The sequence below is a fragment of the Tympanuchus pallidicinctus genome, unplaced genomic scaffold (genome assembly GCF_026119805.1).
Source record: "Tympanuchus pallidicinctus isolate F22 unplaced genomic scaffold, pur_lepc_1.0 scaffold8, whole genome shotgun sequence".
NCBI classification, from domain to species: domain Eukaryota; kingdom Metazoa; phylum Chordata; class Aves; order Galliformes; family Phasianidae; genus Tympanuchus; species Tympanuchus pallidicinctus.
In genome coordinates this window covers 7873721-7888034 of record NW_026294802.1, presented here as the reverse complement: position 1 = coordinate 7888034, position 14314 = coordinate 7873721, and the positions used below count along the sequence as shown (strand labels likewise).

At 35.5% G+C, this 14314-nt stretch overlaps 1 protein-coding gene across 2 annotated transcripts in view; it reads right to left on the bottom strand.

The window, feature by feature from the left end:
• KDM7A (lysine demethylase 7A) overlaps window positions 1-14314 on the bottom strand; it is a 60973-nt gene that overhangs the window by 24001 nt on the left and 22658 nt on the right. For both annotated transcript variants that reach the window (XM_052667291.1, XM_052667290.1), the window contains exons 2-9: window positions 13259-13344; window positions 8012-8129; window positions 7006-7166; window positions 5078-5219; window positions 4587-4773; window positions 3884-4046; window positions 2130-2217; window positions 1298-1404 (exon numbers count right to left, since the gene is read on the bottom strand). In XM_052667291.1, the coding sequence (XP_052523251.1) occupies window positions 1298-1404; window positions 2130-2217; window positions 3884-4046; window positions 4587-4773; window positions 5078-5219; window positions 7006-7166; window positions 8012-8129; window positions 13259-13344 (1052 nt within the window). The remainder of the gene's footprint in view (window positions 1-1297; window positions 1405-2129; window positions 2218-3883; window positions 4047-4586; window positions 4774-5077; window positions 5220-7005; window positions 7167-8011; window positions 8130-13258; window positions 13345-14314) is intronic.

Below are 14314 nucleotides of genomic sequence, written 5' to 3'. Positions count from 1 at the left end.
AGAAGAAAACAATTTTTTTGCAAGTTAAAAAAAATCTTTGTTTGGTAAAATTTCTAAAAGCTTTCTAAATTTCATGGCTGAAAGGATAGCAGATAATTTTCAATACCGTTTTCACCTTATAAAAAGGTTATGTGAGTGATCTCTTCCAGAGCAGAGGCTAAATTCTGCAGTATCCTCTGAAGGCACATTTATTTGAAATACATAATTTGAAACATGATATTTATTAATAAGATTAAACAGAGCAGTTAGAGAGGTGAGACGTTTGAGAAGAAGAAGGTGAGGTCAGGCTTAATTACACATGGGTATAGTAACAAAATTAATGGACTAGATAAGGAAGTTTGCAAAGGACTGCAAACTGTCAAGAATCAGTGCCTTTTGAAGTGTCTACTGTTAAACACCAATATAAGTCACTTGGCACTGCTCACAGGAACTGGTACATCTCTCCTCCAAAACCTCTTATGGATGCCTTTTCTTTGACAAGAAGGAGCAAAAGACAACAGGTAGCTTGACTGAAAAGGTCAAAAAAAAAATCACAGAAATGCAAGAAAACCTTTACATTCAACAGTAAAGCCATCATGTATCAGCCCAGGGATAGAAATCAGTGGCATCGCTTAGAGAGTCATCTACTGAAAGAAGGAGAGAAAGGCTTCCAAAGGATACTTGAAGATCTAAAATGATATGGGAGAGGTTTACTGTAAAAAGCAACAATGTTGAAATCATATCTGCCTTAACAAGGCCTTTTCAGGTACTGGGAAATTAATCCTATCTGTCTGGTGTATAATTGCACTGTGCCAGAATCTCAGATATTCTAGATTATCAGAATATCTTCATTAGTCAGATACACTATTAGCATTGGAGAAAAAAAAAACACTAATAAAAAAATTCAAAAGTTCCAGTAGGTTGCTATAAAATGCTAGTTACACACATCATCTTGTACACCACAAATTCTGCACAGCCCTAGTTACCCTAGAAAGCTTTAAATCCCAAAGACGTTTTCAGAAAGATCTTGTGTTGCACTAAAGCCCGTATTATGACTTGTTAAATCTACAACTAAACAGTGCAGTATTTACTACAATATGGTTTAAAAATATGTGACTTGGAAGAAAAAAAATAAATACCACTGCCTCCTCCTCTCCCCCCCCCCAAAAAAAAAAACAACCAAACACCACAAATTACTATCTGGCTTTTCAGCTCAAAACATTTCATCTGTTCAAACAGCAGCAACATAATTTCTTCCACTGTCAATGAAACATTAAAGCAGACATATGTATACCGTAAAAAGTAAGACAAGGATTACCTTTTAATGTTTCCAGTAAGTTTTTGGCCACAAACCAACAGATGGCTTCAAAGAAAGGAAATTTGAAAAGATCTGGGGTTTTTAGCCTCTTCTCCATTTCGTAACACCTGAACAAATAGAAACATTAACTAAAAGCATTCATGTCATCCAACTTATTTTTTTAACTATGTAATTATTCAAATTGATACAATGTCCAAAATAAAATAAAATAAGCACGGCCATGTTAAATAAAAAAAAGTCAAGTACAACATAGTTAAACCCCAACAAGACCACAGACAAGATTCAACTCTGGTCTCATCCAGGCTCTGACCTTATCAAGTTTGACTGCTGCACTTCTAAGAATAAAGTTGGACTTCATAAAACTAGGATACAAACCCAGTGTGTGATCTTTTAACAGATGGAATTTTATCAGGATTCCACTGTAATAAATAAAAACAATATGTTTAGAAGACAGCTCCACATCTTGGACAAAAACTAAACACAGCTGCCCTTTGAGCAATGCTGACTTGAGGATGCTCATTTCAACTCAGTGTTGCACACCTGGGCTTGCTCAGTTTTGGTTTATTTATTCATACTAACCTCCAAAGTAATGGGGTTGGGGGGTGAGGTTTACTTTGTTTTTAATTAAATTATGCATACCCTTCAGTTTTGAAACGAACTTTGCAGAAATGAAATAAGAGTATGTGGTGGATACAGTCTAACTGAAAATGCCATTATCGTCTGCTTTGAGAGCCTGTACCCATTTGATCCTGGTTACAAGCACAAAGAAAAATATCTATTAAAAGCATATCCTATTTACTGAGGAAAAGGTACAGTAAGAGTCGAGACTAACCTGAGCTGCATGCCAATATTGAGGTTGTGTAAAAAGTTTCCTCCAAAAGCCATACAATCCTGAGATGTGAGCACAGCGTGAATCCAGCCTGACACAAAAGATTCAGAAACTTAGTACATACACACAGATTACTTTAAAGACTATTTTTAAATACTTGCATGTACATACTAAAATAGATAGGAAAAAGAGGGGAGAAAAGGGGAGAGGAAGAAGAAAAAAGGTAGGGGGAAAAGGAAAAAAAAAAAAAAGAGAAAAAGAGATGGAAAAGGAACAAATAGTCCTGTTTTTAACGTACAGATTACAATATGTTTCAGAAATCTAGTTGAACTGCAGGTTAGTAAAGGCGTTGTGAACATAAGAAGGTCTTCAAGACATTTTGACTGGGTGGAAGTTGAGAAATTAGTCCTGTTCTGTCCCCTCAAGTAAAAGATTCCCCAAAGTTCCCCTTCCAACAAACAATAATGGAAATACTACAGAAAAACCATATTGAGCAAAAGACAAAGGAAGACAAATAAAAATTATATTCATGTTTACATGTTGCTTACGTAACTCAACTATTAGCACAACACAAAAAACCCATCATTTAGCAATACTGTAAGAATCCAGAAGTAACTCTATACATTATTAATAAATACATCCCTCCCAGTTCCAGTGAAATTATGATTAATTTAAGACAATCTAGATATTCTAAGAACACTAATTTGGCACATAATTAAAATATTGTCCCTACAAACACTACCATTCAATATGGCAAAGCATGACCAACACTACACTATCAATCCAGCCAATTGCTACTGGATAATTTCAATTAAGTGCACAAAAGAACATATTAGCTTCCTAATTAAAAATCTGCACTGAAGATTTTGACTGTGCGTTTTTAATGTAAATAAGCTAAAAATATGCACACAGACTTGTTCTTATTTAACACGCATACAGATCTTTCAAAAGAGCAGTTGGTCACAGATTTGCAGATTACGTTGTGTTTTGACTGAGAATAGGCAACATGTATAAACTGAGAAAGCTTCTCAGCTTGATGCAAGGTCAGACCAAATCATAACTATATACTGCTAACTAGCACTAAATCCATGCCCTCATTCAGCTAAAACCAACCAATTTTAGTTTTGGGGCACCACATACAGAGAGAAAAGATCTGAAACTAGCAATTATGCTGAGTAAGCACCACATCTGCTCTATTGCCTGTGGAGGAAATTTCAGCCTTTCATGTACCATTCTATAGAGTACTGTGGCACAAGCAACGTATGGGTTGGTGTGTGTTGGTTTTGTTGTGTTTGTTTGTTTTTAATTAATATTATAAATTGCTTTTTTTTTTTTTTTTTTTTTTTATTTCTGTTCTTTGCAAAGCACAGCACAATGAAGACTGCCTTGTTTTTCCAACTGCATTTTGCCTTTATCATTATAGTTTCACTTTTTCACTCATCATAGCAGATGAAGGATCAAGGAAGATGTGCACTGCAATTCTATCACATGCACACCTCCCAGACAATGACTAAACTAACAATTAACTCTTGCCATTATTGCCTCAGCACCATTCAGGGTTGCTTAAAATCAGCACCATTTACTGAGTCTTATGCCATACTCCAATTCTCACAGTAGTGTTTTCTTTTTGTTTGTTTGTTTTTTATCCCGTTCAAAATTCCAAGATAAATATTGATAACGCAATGTGTCATTTTAGGATATCCTTAGTTCCTGGTAATTAAACATGTTAAGTCCTAGCAGTAAGAGTAATATCTTACCTGTTGGAACAAATAAAGTGTGTCCTTGCTTTACAACACATTTGTAACATTTGTCAACTTTGTCTCCAAAATATACTTCACTTTGGGTGACAGATGAGCTCCAAGACTCATACAGAGCCAAATTTTCATCAGTGGGCTTGATCAAATAGAATATTTTTTCACCCTATTCAACAAAAACATCAAATAAATAAATGCACATCCTCCTGGGCAGACAGTACAACCTCTGAGTCATTTGCACTAAACGCACCCCATATAAATGGCAGAATTCTGTAGTTCTACTAGGGGACACTGGTGTTTCCTAACTCATTGTTTCACAACTGCAGTTGCACAAAAGTTTAGTCAATAGGACAGTAACCAATAAGGATAAGGGGAAGAAGGGGTATGTATCTTGTAATGTAAAAAACACTCAACAGTGTCATTGATTCTCATTTAATTCATTTTTTAATAAATACTAGAACCGTTCTGTAAAACCTACCGATCAATTAAAATGGTCAGCCAACCACATAGCACCGGAGTCACCAACAGTGTGATAAAATAGAAGCATGAAAACAAGACACTAACAATCACGAATTCACTTTCAAGATCCTCACCTGTCTTTCTAAGTACAGAATTTCACTCTGAAGAGGCAATAATGCCATGACAGAAAGCTGAACACTGAATAATTTTTTGTTTCATACAATCATTAAGCAAAAAGCCTTCATACCCAGAGAACGTGGTACCAAACTGAAGTTCCTCCAAAATCGATATGAAAATCAGTATAGCTGTCCTGGACACCCATCAAGCAATACTTCTGAACAAAAGGCTTAGGGAAGACAGAATCATCTGGCCAATAATTTTCAACCCATGAAAGCTTTCTGGCAATATCTGGTACTTCCACTAACTCAGACATCCTTTAAGAAAAAAATAAATAAATAAATACATAAATAAGATCAAGTGCAAGTGCCTCTAGTTTTTGTTTTTTGGTGTTTTTTTTTTTTTTTTTTTTCCAAACAGCAGCATTAAACGCACATTTTCTACAAAATTATTACTTATGAATTAGTAAGACTGTTTTATACCCATATTACATCACAGTAACTGTCTACATAAAATATGCAGCCTCTTAACTTTAGTGCTAAAGACATTACAGCCGTATCCATACTGTTCACCTTTGTGAAAACCACTTCCTACATTCAAGAAATTGCAGTCAGTACTCACTTTGTGTCCGAGAATTCCAGGCTGATCACGTTCAACACTTTTGGTCGGTCAGGATTTGTGAAATATTTAATATAATTATGGAGCTTCATTTTACTGTCTGCTTGTCTTGCTACATCTATTACATCTATCACTTTGTCACCACCTGTAAAAATAGGATTACTTGCTTAATCCTATCACAGGTAAAAAGAATTATTTAATGTGTTTAAGAGCAACTTTACCTTTTCCTAGCTTTTATCAATGTATTTCTGCACAAAACCTCTGCGACCATCAGCATTCTTGCGGAACAAAGATTGGTATAAACCAACTTTTAACTAGGTCAAGCTTTAATTGTTATTGTCAACTAAGGACATAACTGAGAACAGTGTACAAATAAATCCTCTTTACCCATGGTCAACAAAAAAATAAAAGGAACAATACAGAATCACTGCAATTGGTTAAAATAATAACAACTGGGTCTGTGGCTTTCACTGGTAAACACAGTACAGAGAACTTGAATCTTGAATATTTAACTCACTTGAATATTTAACACAATGACCACAAAGAATTCTTCACAAATAACAGATTTTACTGCTCACAGCTTGTAGTTTTTAGCAAGCTGCACTGAACTTCTGACATAATTGACTAACAGTTTTTTTTATGTTGAAGACTACGCAGATACTCAAAAACATCCCACACCCTCACCCTTTCATACACGCATAGCTTTTAAGCACGCACGCCTTAATAATTCAATGAAATTACTAAGGCTAGCTTCATTTGTAAAGATAACACAAATACACACAGCACATATTTAAAGTTAAATGTGCAGAACCAGACAAGCAAGAAGTAACCCTTAGCCAAAATAAAGGAGTAATGACAAAATTATAATAGTAATTGTATTATGTGCATTTAGTTATACAGGGATCACATCTGAAAATTAATTCTGGAATGCATCTAGATGCACATTTATAAATATATTTAGTTTAAAACTAAAAATTAGCATAATCCTGACAAATCCTACTTGGAATAGTATTTATTAAGATTTCTTATTTTTAATTTCAGTAACAAAAAGGCAAATCTCCATTTTCTTTTTTTCCCTAAACCACAGAACCCGGCAGGGCAAAATACATGCATAGTAATGAGATGATCAAACTTTCCTCTGAATCTGAACTGACAGTTTTCCAAAAGATAAGCTTCAGAAATATCAAAACAACAATTACACTTTGATGCAGAATACATTACTCTTTATAGTCATCGTAACAGCAACAGTATTTCTTACACTATGTATTTCCTCTATTCTGTTTCCATGGTAAAATTCTGATAGACAGACGTTCTACTTTTAGTACTCAGAATTATATCAAATTCTCACAAGAACAAAGACCCACACACAGACTTCTCAACAGTACTGTTTACTACAGCAAACTTCATGCTCAAAATGATTCAGTCTATGTACTGCACACTTGCATGAAGTTGAAATGATTAAAGACTATCCAGAGATCAGGCAAGAAACAAATTGCCGGGAGCTCTGGCTCTCACCAAAGGAGGCCATGGTAGGAAGGTCTCCAGAAAGATTTATTTAGTTTGAAAAAGCCAATTCACTGAGCTCAAAACATCATGTTTTGTAATATTCTGACCAGTGACTCATCTCTATCAATCTTAAGAGTGATTCATTCAATTCTCACAAAATGGACAACCCTGTAGCATAACAAAAAGATCACTCCACATTCATCTTGCACCCAAGTCAACACACTTGGAAGTTGAAAAATAATGGTGTTCTCCCATCAGATATCCACATAAACAAAATTCAAATTGGTAGCTTAATTGTACTGTTCTGGTTAGGAGTGCTTAGTTTATAATACATATTTAGCACTCCAGGAGCTCTTAGAATCATGTAAATATTTGTTTTACTTTACAGAGGGGATCATTTGCACTTATTCCACAGTGACCCTTACCTACATAGCGTTCCACATCTAAAACAGAGAAAGTTGGTGGAGGAAGTCTGAGCCCCAGGCCATCTAATTTAGGAACCATAATGGGTACATCAAACCCATGTTTCTCCAAGTATCTTTGCGTCAGTTGGCTTCCATGCATTTTCAAAATGACTTCATCAGCACTAACAAACAAGAAATTATGGAATATTAGCAGAAATACATCCTCCAAACACTAGTGAAAAAAAAAAAGTCACAAATTCAAGGAGGACTGGTTGAAATGGCTGCATTTGAACCTTCCAAAAAATAGAACCCCGTACTTCTATCAAATTAAGACTGTAAGACAAATAAACCAATATAACTCCCTAATGAAAAATTAAGTGTTAAACATAACCTGGTAATTCACTGTATTTCTATGTAATCTAACATAGTAATTTAAAAAGATGAGGAAAAAGAAAACATTAAAATACATTTTAATAACAACAACAGAAAGTTCTGTCAAGAGTTATAAGCTACCATATTTATAAGCATGAAAAACAACCACAAACAAACTGGGATGATTTCTGCTACAAACAAGTTTCTCTACTTTCCTATAAAGCATGAGAGAATGGTTATACTACTAGCACATATAAGTGTTCTACATTATTTGGAATGAAACAACTGAGGAGTAATTTCCCATTCTCTCCTTACCTGGACTACAGAGATAGACAATATTCTGATATTTCAGGTGAGAGAAAAGAAAAGCCAGTCACTCTGCCACATCCACTCTGCCTTGCAGAGGGACTCTGACAGATTGGAGCACTGGGTGACTAGCAACAGCTGAAGTTCAACAAACAAAAATGCCAGGTGCTGCAGCTGGAACAGAGTAATGCTGGGCACAGATATAGACTAGGAGATGAAGTGGCTAGAGAGCAGCCCTGAGGAAAGGGATCAGGGACTGATAAGAACAGTGGAAGGGGGAGAATTCTAAAGGAGGAGGAAGTCTTAGGTCTTTGCTTTTTCACCAAAATGTTAAAGTGAGCTTCTGTACCTTGGGAAAGAGCGAGCCCGCAGCTGTTTAACAAAGGTCCGTGTTCCAGCCTGCACCGGTTTGGAGCCATCATCCAACTCAGTGTAGTCATGTCTGTGCCAGTTCCTTCTCTTTTTCACTACAAGTTTCAAAAGGATTAAACTTTGAATTAGTTAAATCAGATGGTTCAGATTAACAGTCCCTCTGTCAGTGAACCAGGCATGCCTCAACCCTATCACAAAGATTAACAAACTTTATTGTTTATACAGGTGAAACTATCCATCTGCCAAAAATGAAACCTTCAGAACACCTGACAGTAATCACTTACACTTCTAGAGCCTCTTCCATCAGAGAACACCAGTGCATGTTATACACCATGATTCAAAACTCTGTACTCAGTGCAGAACAACGAAAGCATACAGTAACAGCCCTGACACTTATCCAATCTCAAGCCAATGAAAACCACGATTTCAATTTCCTAAATCTCACTTTTTTTAAATAAAGAGAAGAATCTTATCTCCTCAAGATCCTTACGCTTCTTCCTCTCATGCATTAACATAGAATTAATATGACTTATCTCATTGTGCTATCTGACCAGAGGAACATATTTACATACGATCTGACAACACTGTTGTTCACCACTGCAATCTGTTTGAAACAAAAACACCTTTCTTTTATCCACTGCTTATGTTTCCATAACACTTTTGGGTATAAGCTATCCTACCAGGTACAGTCTTCACTCTGCAAGTACAACACACATAATGCAAGCATTATGCCCCAAAACAATGAACTTCTGAGTTGCTGCAAGCTGTTATTCACTATGGCAAAATATTCATAAAGAACAAATAATAAATCAACGTTATATCACAATTTTGGAAGTCTGATAATCCAGAAGTAACTAAATTGCATTTTTTAACAGCTCCTTCTATTTACAGGGCCAATGAAAATGAATAACAGCGTTTTCATAAAAAGCTGTGCTGGTGGACTCCCTTTGAAAAAAAAAAACAAAACAGATACTCGAACAAGAAAAAGCTCTTGTAAAACATAGTAGGGCTGTACGGAGCCTCTCTCTCCATTTGCATTTTTTGGCTTTAAGTGCACCAGAGGAAAAGGTGATTTATGATTTGGTAAACTTACCACCTGCCCTCAAATTTGCATTATTTAATAACAAATTATTTCATTCCAAATATGCAATTAATTCGTCTTAATCAAACAAGCACCCATTTTATAGCTTCATTTATAAAGAACAGAAACTCACTACTTTGAAAGAAAGTGTTCATTAATAGCACCTAACTGTCAGCAAAAGCCCTCTTAAGTTCCCAACAGATGCCTCAGCAGAAGGGATCTGTGACAGTCCTCAGCTCACAACCTTGCTAGTGACTTTCCACTTACTACGCTAAGAAACATAATAAACATAATTATTAGGTGGTTGCGTTTCAGTTTTCCCCAAAATAAGCCACCAAAATTAAGCCAAACTCTGTTCCACAGCATTTGATGGTTACTACTGGAAGTCTACCCCAAGTATATTTACTGTGACTAGATCTAGAACGCAACGACTAATACCGTGCAGAAATTTACTTCCATCAGCAGAAGAAACGCAGAAGAGGAGAAAGCTATTGTCATTTGTCAGCACAAATGGTCTCTTATAGGCTATGCACAAACCACCATGCAACACAAATATACCCCAGCTAAGCAACTACATTAATACAAATTTAACTTTAGTTAACTTTAGTTAAAGAAGAGCTCATCCTTAAGCATATCGAAGTCATGATAAACCAAACTCAAAAGAAGTTAGCACCATACCAAAAATAACAACAGCATGAAGGATAACAAATAGCAAAGGATTTTAAAAGGGGGAAAAAAAACCACAAAATTTCAGTGCTGCTTCTGCAGAAATATCAGTCGCTTATATAGGAATAACTAACACCTTACAGCCACTGCATGACAAACAGTTATTCCTACTGATAAGCTGCTTTCCACAAAAGTGACAAAATGCACCCCTTGGAAGACATTTAAGAGAATGAAGTGACATTTATAGCTGTTTGCTACCCTCACAATCCCTGCTGAAGAGACTGCTAATGAGCCAACTATCCAAACACAGTGAAACTTCATAAATAACCAAGCCATGTTTATTAAGTTTTCAAAGCCATTTTCTCATTCATAAATAATAATACAAGAAATTAGTGGCTAATGTTAATTTGCAACAGAGTAGCTTCTCAGAAATTCTGTACAACTGCTGTGTAACAGCTCATTAAGTCTGTAAGATGATACAGCTGGTTAAGAGATTATATATATATATATATATATAATATAAAACTTTTTAAAGTCTGACCTTCCAACATCTGAAAAACAGAAATTAAACTTCCTCTACTTAGTACTTGTAGCATATATCATGCTTCCATAAATAAGAGAATGCTAAAAACCATAGAACAATAATGAAGGCTTTCTCTTATGTTGCAGCTTTATAATTCCTTAAGACATTACAATAACAGTTGCAAGAAAAAATATCTAACTGAATGAATCCCTGTGCTCACATTAAAATAAATTAAAAAGAAATGTTAAAAGACATCAAGAACTGCCTTCCTTCACTTCCAAATCCCTCAAAACTAGTGGAAGGAAAGCATTAACCCTTGGTGTTCCTAAAAAATGAGGCATAACCTGCAGAGACAATGCTATAAATACACACCAAACACAAACCACAGAGTTACAGGGGCGTTGAGAAATTTTTCATGAAAAGCAAGCAGGAATTTATTTTTAAATTATGTTCCTTATACATTCAAAACAATGGGCTGATAACTGCATCTAGCTTAGGCAAACTCTATTCCTTGCCTGCCTACACTTGTCTGTTTGTCTCAAACATCCTACATGGACTTGAAAAGGGAACCACCGAGAAGCACTCACATCTGTACAACCAGGCCCCAGTCTTGTGAGAGTTCCTTTATGTGATGCCCACTAATGGAAAAGGCAAGAGAAATGTTAGCATGAGAAGAGTGGAAAAATTTAAGGAGCACACAGTAGCTTTCCTTTCATTACTGGAACTAACATAATTAATTTTGTTCGATGCTGAATGAAAATCCACTTGGTAATACAAAATGTATGTTTCTCGTACGTTTTTAGTAATTTTTTTTTTGCACAATGCCATCTGATTACATTAGGTTGTATACACATGTGCTTGTCAAAATCATAGATGCACTTGTCCTCTTAAATTGAACATGGTTGAATTATGGTCTCCTTCAGAACTTCTTTAGACCAATGGAGTCTAGAACACAAAGTAGTAAATAAAAGATGTGCTTTTTACTTACATACATAATTTCACATGTTTCAAGCAGTGTAGCATTACTGCAACATTTGAAGTCATAAAACATCAGCCTCTCCCAACCCTAAAGCACGCCGATGTCCAAACCACAAACTATCAAAGATTTGATTATGACAGACTAGCTGAGTACAATTAATGAAACTGCAGATGAAGACATATTTCAACATATCACTTCTGCTTGGGTAGATAAGTGATATGTCTGAATCTTCTACTAAATCTAGACTATTTACTCACTTGAGGCAATATGAAGTAGCAAGGATAATTTTTTTCTACAGATTCTTATCTTTTGAAAAAGCTATCCAACAGTATTTCACTGTCAGATTGCAGCAGGTGAAACAGAGCTAGCATGACAGCTGGAAGTCTCTGCATTACAAGACAGGCTATTCACAGGCATCAAGAGGATGATGAACTATACCAGTTCTGTCAAACCAGAAGGATAAAGTTCCAAACTTCCATGTTTTTTTAGTATTTTTAAAGTCTGATATGAACCCCACCTTTTATTGTTCCTCCCAGCCCCAGTATTCCATATGCATATGCACACACACACACCTCTCCCCCCCCCCCCCCCCAAAAAAAAAAAACAGGCAGAAAGGTAGAAAAATGGCTCGTATTTGTATTATGTACAGAATACACATAAGGATTTGAAATTGAAAAAGACAATTGTAATAATAAAACTTCAAGCATGTAAAAGAGCATTCAACTTACCTTTTAGCCCCTAACATGAAGGTAGCTAATACTGAAGGCATTGAATATAACCCACGTACAAGATATTTAACATATTTTAATTAAGTCAATAATTGAAATAAATCACTTTGCTCATACTCCACATGATACCAATGACAGTGCAGTGATTTAAAATGATCATTTCTAAATGCTAAATTCAGCTTTGTAGAGATTCTAGATCTTTTGCTAGCCATAAATTGTTACAAGGTCTTCAAGCAAAGAAAGAACATGTATTAAAGAAACACAAATGCCCACAGTGTGTGTGGGCACACTAATCATACATAGATATTTTTCAGGTTTGAACACAGAAACTGGAGAGGTGAAACTCACTATCCCGTTACTTCATTTGAGAACTGAAGTTGTGGGGGAAACCTAAGGAGTCAGATAAAAAAGCATCCCTGCAGTAGTTACAAAAGACAAAAATATTTTCTTCCTAAGTCAAGTCTTACAATCTTTCTACTTCAGATCTCTTCAGCAAAGGCAACTACTGAAAGGAGAACCAGAGAGGTCCCTCTTGACTCCATATTCACTTCTGGCAACTCATAAAATTCCACGAGGAGTTTGGGGGAATCATATTCACAAACCAGACACCTGGAATACATGGCTGTGTAATTCTCAAAGACATAAAGGAAAAGCAGACATCAATTTCAGCTCCAATTCTCAAACTACTCTGGACTGTTATGGAATACTGGCCTTAAATATCAAGAAAGCAAAGAAAGCTAGCTTGAACATTTTCTCAAGGTTGCCTTCCTGGGTATTAGAATTTTGATGATTAAAATACAGAAATCTTAAGCAGTCTTTTGGAACTTTATTTTTTTGTTAATAGCATATCATACATGCAGCAGGAGAAAGCATCACTACCTGCAATTGATTTTTCTTTTTTTCTTTTGATGATGAATTCCTAATTTTTGTCTCTCTCTCTCAGCCAAGTACAGATTGCTTTCTCGTAGCTCTGCACCCTTTGATTTCTCTAATCTATAGCTGTGGCTTATATTTTATTCTATCTGCATCTTCACATCAAGGAGAATCTCTCAAGAAAAGACACCTTGTAGGTTTTGTTGTTGTTTATCATCGTTGCTTTTTATCAGTTCAAAGTTAGTCACAGAACCAGTAACTCCTAAATAATCAGAATCATCTTGAATGTTCCTCTGAATGGACTTTTTTTCAACTGTACTTGGAGCAAAAACAGATTAAAACTGTAAAATAAAATCTGAATAATGCATACTCACTCAGAGAAGGTCCATGAAGAACTGCGCAGTTGGGACAATGGTACAGATCAATGTCAACAGCATGATGCTCCTCCACCCCAACACAGCTGCAACGACATTTTTTAAATGTTAATGAGAATACATGCAGGACTTCTTTTTTCAGGCTAAAAAATAATTACATCTCAAGTCTTTACCAGAACATGCTTAGTTTACAAATTCATCATGAGCTACCAAACTATCTCAACTACTGGGTTGCCACATAAATTTTGAGTAATAATTTGTTCATTGCTGAAAAGAGAATGCCATTTAAAATAACAGAAAGGAAACAGGAATTAAGCTATTTTAAAAATGAATCCACAAGATATATCAATACCCTCTGCTCCCACAAAAGTCTTTGATCCTGATTACAGCAGAGTGTCCACAGAATCACTCAATCATTCTCTCTTCATAAAAACATGAAGCCTACATGCTGTCAATTTGTAGAAGATATCATGAGGGTTTTTTCCTATTTTTCTTTTCTTTTTTTTCTACAAAAAGTATCTGACTGACTCCTACCTCCAAGACAGCAAATAAGACTTCAGTATGCTCCCTGAAATTTTTACCCTACCAGTACTGGGTAAGAAACTTATACAAGTGATCACACTAATCATACAGTAGCAATAGTTTTGTAATTTTAAAAATACCATTTGTAGTAATATTTTCCTGGTGAAATTTTTGCCTGTTTAAACAGTCAAAGAAGGATTGAAGACATTCCTAGTAGTCACATTAAAACTTCTAAACTACTATCTGAACAACACTACTTTTAAAGCCAGAAGAGAGACAATCTTTTGGAAGATGAAATGCTAGAGATTAACTGGAGAAGCCAGGCTCTTGCAGAGAGCTCTCAAGAAAAAAAATCCCTACTTACTCGTAGAATCTGAATCCTGGCAGAGTTCTTTCTCTAAAAAGTTAATTGAAGCTTGCTTGAAAATTGCTGACTTTATAATAGAGAAACAAGACTACAACGTTGAATATTTAAACCATGTTTACATATTTCTATTTAATGTATTCAAGGAACGTGAGAACTTGAACATTGCT